This window comes from Palaemon carinicauda, chromosome 7 (assembly GCF_036898095.1).
Source record: "Palaemon carinicauda isolate YSFRI2023 chromosome 7, ASM3689809v2, whole genome shotgun sequence".
In the NCBI taxonomy this organism is placed as follows: domain Eukaryota; kingdom Metazoa; phylum Arthropoda; class Malacostraca; order Decapoda; family Palaemonidae; genus Palaemon; species Palaemon carinicauda.
In genome coordinates, this window is record NC_090731.1 from 139,731,381 (window position 1) to 139,741,380 (window position 10,000).

General features: G+C 33.4%; 1 protein-coding gene across 9 annotated transcripts in view; it reads right to left on the minus strand.

The window, feature by feature from the left end:
- LOC137644036 (uncharacterized) overlaps positions 1-10,000 on the minus strand; it is a 971,945-nt gene that overhangs the window by 85,565 nt on the left and 876,380 nt on the right. For all 9 annotated transcript variants that reach the window (XM_068376929.1, XM_068376937.1, XM_068376931.1 and 6 more), the window contains one exon: positions 8,503-8,593. In XM_068376929.1, coding sequence (XP_068233030.1) covers positions 8,503-8,593 — 91 coding nt within the window. The remainder of the gene's footprint in view (positions 1-8,502; positions 8,594-10,000) is intronic.

Here is a 10,000-nt window from a genome sequence, read left to right on the forward strand (position 1 = left end):
TCTCCAAATTTTTCAGACTTAATAGTCACCCAACCAACTCCATCATTTGTAGAGCATCCACCTCATGCTCTAGTTCTAATTCCCAAACCATTCAATCCAGATGATCACATGCCGAGATGATTATTTTGAAATATAAAAATTTCAATTTTATTATATTTGAAAAACGTAAAAACACACAATTATTGGGATTTGAAAGCAATTCTGTGACCTAGTATGTTCGTTATGTTTGGTTGGGTGAAATGCATGTGGAAAGTATGGAACGTATGTAATCTAAGCTAAGGACATTGCATGTATTTAAAGCAATTTTTTTCCAGGTCACATGGTATGCGACTGTCCTCGATGTTCGCCAAAATCGGAAGTTACGACAGGCAAAGCCTTGAATCGACGATATGTGACTCCGGCATAACCCCGGTATTGGGAAGTAAAAGATAAGGCACAAAACCAATAGATATAAAAGTCAATTCATTATTCAAGTTTTCAGTCTCAAAGGAGTCTTGACATCCTGCCCAAGAAAAAATAAAGACCATCCACTAATTCTTAGTGGAAACAGGTTGTCCTATATTCCTAGAGGAAACATGCCGTATATTAATTCGAAGTGGATACACGGCATGCTAATATCTAGAGGATTTGTGCTCATCTATATAGATGCAAGAATTCTTTGGCCGTTGCATGCATAGAATATTGTTGATGGCAGTAATTAAGACAGGAAAGAATGTGCAGGTGTTGTGGTCAAAAGGATGGGAATCATTGAATAAAGTCATATAAAAACTTAATTAGAGTAGGAAATGTAAGAGCAGTTTATGAGGTCTTCGGAAAACCTTGAAATAAATCATCATCATATTTTCTTCATTTACCTAGATTTGACATAAGTTGAATATTTCACATATACTTTTGGTATGACAATAAGTCTTCCATCAAAGTATATAAAAAGTAACATCAAAGAACTCCAAGACCAGTGATAAAATGAGGATTTGTCATTAGGAATCAAGGTTAAAAACTCCCTGGCTTCAGAAAAGGTTAAATTGCAGATACGATTTAACAATATTCATTTGAAATTAAATCTAAATAGGAAAATAAAAGTAATGGACGTAAGAGAAATAAGGAGGTATAGGAAGAAAAAAATTACTATTATGAACCCAAACATTCGAGTAAAACGTTTTGTATATATAACCAAGGAGTACCTAGGAAATATTTATCTCGAAATGATGAGAATGCACAAAAATATTTCAATTGTACTAGGCTTAGAAACTTTGTGATGAAAGGATAACCGGAATTTACCATACTTTCTTACCAATCTATGCAAAATGCCAGGAAGCACTTAATGACATTCTGGCCATAATTCCGAAAACAGCAATGTATTTTCGGGGAGAGAGAGAGAGAGAGAGAGAGAGAGAGAGAGAGAGAGAGAGAGAGAGAGAGAGAGAGAGAGAGAGAGAGAGAGAGAGAGAGAGAGAGACTGGTCAGAAGCTTTCGCATTTTTTTTAACATGAAGAGGCACTTTTGAAAAAGTACAAAACAACCCATCTTTGTATGCACAAGGACATTATTATTATTATCATTATTATTATTATTATTATTATTATTATTATTATTATTATTATTATTAGTTAAGCTACAACCTTGGTTGAAAAAGCAAGATGCTATATGTCAAAGGGCTCCAACAGGAAAAAATACCCCAGTGAGGAAAATTAGAATAAAATATTTTGAGAACAGTAACAACATTAAAACAGATCTTTCATATATAAACTATAAAAAGAGACTTATGTCAGTCTGTTCAAAAAAAAAAAAAAAAAAAAAAAAAAAAAAAACCTTTGCTCCAAGTTAGAACTTTTGAAGTTCTACTGATTCAACTACCCTATTAGGAATATCATTCCACAACTTGTCATAGCTGGAATAAATCTTCTAGAATAATGGGTAATATTTAGCCCTATGATGGAGAAGGCCTGACATTAAAATTAACTGCATACATATACGAACAGGCTGGCACTGTCCGGGAAAATCTGAATGTAAAGGATGGTCAAAATTACGAAAAATCTTATGCAACATGTTTACCGGACTAATTGAACGACAGTACCAGAGATTAATTTGCAGATCAAGATTAAGAAATTTAATCGACCGTCGGTTCCTGTCTTACAAATTAAGATGGGAATCAGAAGCTGAAGACCAGACAGGAGAACGATACCCAAAACAAGGTAGAAATAAAGAATTAAAATACTTCTTTAGAATACTTATCTTGAAAGACTTTCTTAATAAGCCATTTTTTTGTGTGTAATTGAAGACGACAAAGACCTAATGTGTTTCTCAGAAGTAAATTTGCTATCGAGAATCACTACTAAAATTTTAAAAGAGTCATACAGAGTTAAAGAAACATTATAAATACTGAAATCCATATGTTGAGTCGCATCTGTCCCCGACCTACTTACAATCATACTTTGAGTTTTGTTTGCATTTAACTTCATGCCCCATAATTTGCATCATGCACTAATAAGGGATTCAACAGCCACAGATCTACATTCAGGAGATGGAATTGATGCAAAGAGAGTAGCATCCTCTGCATGTGCAACGAGCTTGTTCTCTAGGAAAAACATGTCATGTGTATATAGTATGAAAAGTAATGGGCGAAGAACATTACCTTGAGGAACACCAGATATCCCATTTCTATATTCTCTGTGGTGGCCATCAACAACAACAACTATTACTTAGAAATTCAGTGATGAAGCTAAGAAAAGACCCACCCACTCCCAACTGTTTGAATTTGAAAACAAGGGCCTCACGATTAACACGGTCAAAGGCACCACTAAAATCAAGGCCAATCATACGAACTTTCTGACCAAAATCAAGAGATTTCTGTACAGAATTGAAAATTATAAAGGCATCACATGCTCCAAGGCCTGTACGAAAGCCAAATTGCAAACTAGGGAGCAGATGATTGCCTTCCGCAAACCTATTTAGACATTTTGCCAAATGACGTTCAAAAATTTTAGATAATATGGGATTTATGGAAATTGGGCAGTACTCAGTTGGCCTTAAGCTACCATGAACAGATTTGCATAATGAAGTAACATTACTGATTCTCCAACAAGGACTAACAGTTCTTCTTCCTGCTAACTTGCGCAAAATAACAGATAACTTTGGAGCTAAAAAAATCTGCAGTCTTTATAAAAAACAAAGGAGGAAATACCATTTAGGTCTACACCTCTATAAACATTAAGATCCATTAAGAGAGCTTTAATTTCACGTGATCAAAAGGCTAAACTTGTTAGATTAGCTTCAAGAAAACAGAAATGAGTAAGATCAAGTGTCTCATTACTCTGCTTACAGTCAAATTCAATCTTTAGTACCTAAGTTATCTAAATATGTTCTCTTGTTCTCTTCTAATTATTATCATTACTATAACAAACCAAGATGCTACCCTGGTTGGTAAATCAAAACTATTACTCCTAATGCACATTTTTCGAAAAATAATCTGCATGAAAACAAGACTCATAGGCCATGTCCGAAATCTTACAAGGATTTCGAACAAAATCCCAGAAATAATTATAGAATTAATTAACATTAGAATTAAGAGTGCTACTAACAAACGCTATTACTTATACACTATTCAGGTTAAACTGAAATGCATAAAATCTTACAAGGATTTCGAGCAAAACGGAAGTTGCATGCCAAGTATTGAATTAGTTAATATTAGAATTGAGAGTGCTACTAAGAATTTGAATTACCTTTTTATATACAGTTCGGTTTAAACTGGAATGCAATTATACAATCCTTAGTCCTATATATAGGTGTTTGGTATCAAAATGCATAACTTTTCAACTTCTCTCTCTTTAAACATGTATGCACTTTGATATCACTATTCGTTTTGTTAATTGCCAGATCAAATGAACCCCCATGTTCATATAAAATTACCTTCTTGAACTACACCTGAATCTTAAAATCCAGCAAATGATTAAGGCAAAGCAGTCTCCTAATTATGACAGTTCCTTAAGCCGCTCGGCTTGTCAGAGTTTCCAAGAGTAACACTCGAGGCTAAACTTTGCCTCCAGCATATGCCATTAAACGTACTTGCTGGAACACGTGTTGATTAGTCACTGGTATTTACATAGCAACCCCCCCCCCCCCACACTGATACTTACATTACCTCTCGACCCTGTTTCTGAAGCTAAGTCCTTCGATGCAGTTATCTCTCATAAAATCTTGTCCTTCAACCATCAGAGATTAGCCACTGGCATACGAGGTGACCGTTAATGCTTAAAATCTAAATCCCTTAAGTTTTCTGAAATCCGGAGTCTCAGTCGCGCTTATCCCATAAATTTTACCTGACCTTCGACTACCCAAGATTAGTAATAATCCCTCCAGTCCCCTTGAGCAAAGCTTTACTTCAACGATTTTTCTTTGTGAGCGGCTAATCATTTACGTAACAACTGCATTCCCCAAGCGAAAATCCAAATCCCTAACCCATAGTTTTAAACTCTTAAGACCCTCTTTTCTTAGAACTGACTACCAATCATGTCTCTTTATTCCACACAGGACGCCATTTGTTCACCATGGCCAATAAGTGCATCCTTAGGCGGGCCTCACATCTTCAACCCACAGAAGGTGTCCAACCCCCTTGTTCTCGTCCAACGACGGACTTTACCTATGGATATGAGAGCAGAACCACTACAACTACCATAACAAAAGTGTAATCACCAAGCAAGCAGAATCGCTATAACTATCGTGCAGAAAACAACTACAGCCTTCTAACAAGAACTGCCATAGCCAAACCAATTACTGCAAGAAGAAACCTAACCAGCTAAAACTACAGTGGCCGCGAAGAACACTAAATTTATTTCAACTAAATACCACTTGCATGTGCTTAAAGGAACTAAGTTGATAAGTAATTCATCCCTGCAACTGTACTTGTTCTTGTAAAAGTGTTGTATCCAAAAATAATAGAATCAGGAAAACTAATATTCCAGTGCATATCTCTACCTAATAGACCTGATAGCTCTAAACGTGACCAACCCACTACACCACCGTTATATCTGCGGTTATTCAGTTGTTGGTCCTTCGTTTTCCCTTGTTACTGACTAGAAGGTGTTTTCATTTGTTAAAACTATTTGTTTCTAAATGTATTTTTTGGTTTATGTAAATTATTTCTAGGTTTTACCTATATACTTAGCTTTTGTTCATTTATGTAAATTAAAGACTGAGTGGGCTGTCTAGCAAGACTAACAGCTCCCTTTGACCACTTTTTGTCAATAAATTTTTTGAATTTGAATTTGTTACTGACCCATCAAAGTTAGAAGCAAAAGTGGGTATGTTAGAAGATACACAGCTATAAACGGGCTGTTGTGTTTGGTGCTTCCCTTAATGATAGTGGGGTAAAAAGGTGACCCCCTTTCTTTAGGCCCTTAGTGCCAGTCCTAAAAGACGTGGCGCCATTCAATTCCACCACAGGCTATATCGGGAATAAAATAACGGGAAAACAAAAGGTTAAATAGGTAGCAGTAAATAATTAGTGTGGAGTGGTGAAAAAAAAACAATATGGCTGATTGCTGGATTTTTCGAATGCAGACTTATAGAAATCGTGAGTGTCTATGACAGGCAAGTCCTAGTAATTAATTGGAACAACAATTATTTTTCCAAATAGAAACAAGATTAAATTGAACACATATCAGAACACATTTCAACAGGATTAAAAAAAAATACCCTTTTCTTACGTAAACTAATAATATTTAAATAAACTGATAATGAAAATGGATTAAAGAACAACAGAATTATATGAATTAAAGAAAAAACAATGATAATAACTAGTATACTTAAAGTAGGAAGACGCCTCTTATAACCACTCCGTAATCAACATAATTTCTTTCGTGATTTCTCTAGCAAGGTTCTTCTGACGTAACAAAAGCTCATAAACTTCAAATAGTAATAAAAATAACACATTTCTTAATGGAACAGCATAATAAGAAGAAAATTAATGGAAAAAGATAATACGCGACATAATGACAAAGCCTGATACAAAACATTTTAATGATGCCCTCAAAGAACCCAAAGCACTTAAAATGCTTTCAGGGTGCTCAGAAAACGTGCTTACAGAGAATATGAGGCTTTACTACATCATCCCGAGAGAAAATTTCCTTGGATGAAATTATTTCTTTCGTCTTTATCGTCCATTCATATATCTTTTCCGCCTGGATGTTTTGGAATTACTCTATCTCTCCGATACTTAAAGGAAGGTCATGAAGATTAAGAATAATTTTCCTGATAATATTTGAAAATCGGAATTGCTAGATAAATGATGCTGTACCAAGACACAAATCATCTTTTTATATGATAGAGATAATGCACGCTATCAACGTATCATCTTTATACATACCTAAATAAAAGATGGATAGCACACATATCGAGAGAGAGAGAGAGAGAGAGAGAGAGAGAGAGAGAGAGAGAGAGAGAGAGACACTTTCTATTTATATATAGCATATAAACATATCATTAAAAATTTATATTTATACACAAATTCACACACACACACACGCACACACACACATATATATATATATATATATATATATATATATATATATACCCTTACATTTTGAATAAACGTCAGAGAGAGAGAGAGAGAGAGAGAGAGAGAGAGAGAGAGAGAGAGAGAGAGAGAGAGAGAGAGAGAGAGAGAGAGAGAATGTGTTTTGAAACTGTAAAGATCTCTATAGCTGCCAACATTCACGTCCATTCTGATTTCAAAAGATCTTTCAGAGGAGTGACTTGTCTTTGAAAGCCTGTTTGCAAACTTACGAAAACGTTTAACTTTTATTCAACAGAATCCATAGGTCATGTTGATTTCAGAGAGAGAGAGAGAGAGAGAGAGAGAGAGAGAGAGAGAGAGAGAGAGAGAGAGAGAGAGAGGTGGAACCCAGTGAAATACGATGGGGATCTTCAACACACCTATTATAGAAGGAATGTGTTTCCTTCCTCCTTTGTCTTTGTGTATATATGTGTGTACGTGTCTGTGTGTGAACGCTTACACAAGAGAGACTCAACCGGGATCAGGGATTGTCTATCGAGATATGATCATAAATGCTGAATATGTATGTATGTATGTGTATATACTGTGCGTATATATATATATATATATATATATATGCGCTACAACACAAGATACTTACATTATAGGGAACTTCAGGGAATAAGTAATGATCGGTGTCATTCGTAGTTGGTTCATGTATATAGTATACAATGGATGTATTTTTCATCTATTTCTCTCTCCGTATTTGGACAAGACGTACAAATCACATACATATAAACGTGCGAACATATTTTATATATACATATATATACATATATATATATATATATATGTGTGTGTATATATATATATATATATGTGTGTGTGTGTATATATATATATATATATATACAGTATATATATATGTATATATATATATATATATATGTGTGTGTGTGTATATATATATATATATATATATATATGTGTGTATATATATATAAATAGGCATATATATGCATATATATATATATATATATATATATATATATATATATATATGTGTGGTTGTGTGTGATATTGGTGTACATGTATATGACTATGAAATTAATTTTCTCATCTATATTCCCCACTTCAATACATGCAAATGTATGACAAATTGCATTATATTGTCAAAACCAAAATAAATCATATATATATATATATATATATATATATATATATACTGGTGTCCATGTATCTGTCTTTGTGTAAAATAATTTTCGTATTCTATATCCACACTTCATAACATGTAAATATGCAAGTAATTGCATTGTTAAACCCAAAATCATAAATTTATATTACCAAAAGGAGCATAATTAATATCATATTTCATATCATATCTGAAAAGAATCTCAATGTGGCGATCACAGATACAATAATTTACTTTCCAAATAAGATAATGTCCTGGCAGCTGTCAATTAGTTTGATAAAATATTTTTTTCAAAACTTTTACGCATTAAACACGACTGCTATCGGACACCAAAAGTTAAAACTCAACAAGTGGAGAAAAAAGCAGGTTTCAAGTCAACACAAATTTCCACTTATAATTTAAAATGAAATACACCAGAGTTACGATATGAACAGAAGACTAAAACATTTGGAGGTAATTGCCTTTCTCCTCTAGCTGAAAAACATATTGAGCGTAATAATAATCCAAGTGATGATGATAATGAACGACCATGTCGAACGAATCGCCAATGTTTTTCTCACTTAGTTTAATTTGGACGTCAGTGGTATGAGATTGATTATCGATATTAGCAGCACGGTTCCACGAAAGGCTGGCTCTGGTATATGGCCATTAGTCATCATTACTCACTTTTTGACACTGCGTCGGGAACTTTATTGAGTAACAGCGGTAGAAGGGGATGTGCATGAAAAATTAATCGCAAATGTGTGTACCTTTTAACTAAAGCAACGAAGACATAGAGTGAAAATTGTAATATTAACAATAACCATAATAATCTTACCTGGCCAGAGCAATGGTGAGTATAAGACATATAAGGGGGACGACGGTACCCAATACGGCCACGATAATAATGTAGCTGTTAAGACCGACACCTGAGGAGAAAAGAAAGAATCGTCATAAAAAATCTAGTGTAAATTAAATAAAGATGCATACTATATATATATATATATATATATATATAGTGTGTGTGTGTGTGTGTGTGTGTATGTTTGTGTGTATATTTGTATGTACCCGTATGTATATGTATATGTATATGTATATATATATATATATATGTGTGTGTGTGTGTGTGTGTGTGTGGGTGCGTGCGCTCGTCTGTGTGTGTGCATGTGCAGCTATAAATATTTTCCTTAATTTTAATTACTGCTCAGTTGCTGATTAATAATAATAATAAAGATAATAATAATAATAATAATAATAATAATAATAATAATAATAATAATAATAATAATAATAATAATAATAGTAATCATAATATCAGGAATTCGTACAGTAATCATGGAGAAAACTTGATCTGTTCTACAGAATTTCAGAACCTTGTAGAATTTACCAGCTCAACCTTCTAACAACTTGTCAATGATATAACGATTACTGATTAGAAAAAAATCCTTTGTAAAATCCACCACATTTATAGGTTGTGACTAGGATTGCCACCTCGTCTCTTTTAAGAGCGGAATTCAGGGATAAACGGAAATTTTCTATTTGAAGTGTGAAATTCAAGGATAATTATATGTACCATTCTCATTTATGTGCAGAATTTAAGGATATTGAGAATCATTCTTCTTAAAGTGTAATATTCTAGGATAATATTCTCTTTGAAGACCATAAAACAACGATAATGAGAAATATAATCCTTTCTGAAGCAAAGCATTCAAGGATAATGATAAATATCATTGTTCGAAGTGTGGAATTCAAGGACAATGAGAAATACAATTCTCTCTCATGTGTGAAACTCAAAGATAATGAGAAATAATCTTTTTGAAGTGCGGAATGAATTAAAAAATAATGAAAAATATTCTCTTTCAAAAGCAGAATTCAAGGATATAGAGAAATATCATTCATTTTGTAGTATAGAATTCAAGAATAATAGAAATGTCACTGTTTGAAGTGTGAATTCTTGGATAATGAGAAACATCATTCGCTCTGAAGTTGGGAATTCAAGGATAATGAGTAAGATTATTCTCTTTGAAGTGCGGAATTCAAGGATATTGAGAAATATATTCTTTGAAGATCAGAATTCAAGATTAAAAAGAAATATCGTTCCTTACGAAGTGCGGAATTTGAGGATGAGAAATATCCTTTTCTTTTAAGGGCGGAATTCAAAGATAATGAAAGCGATCCTTCTCTTTGAAGGGAGGAATTCAAGGATAATGAGAAATATCATTCTCTTTGAAGTGTAAAATTCAAGGATAGGGGGAAATATTTAAAGTGTGCAATTCATGAATAATGAGAAATTTCATTATCTGTGAAGTTTGGAATTCATGAATAACGACAAATAT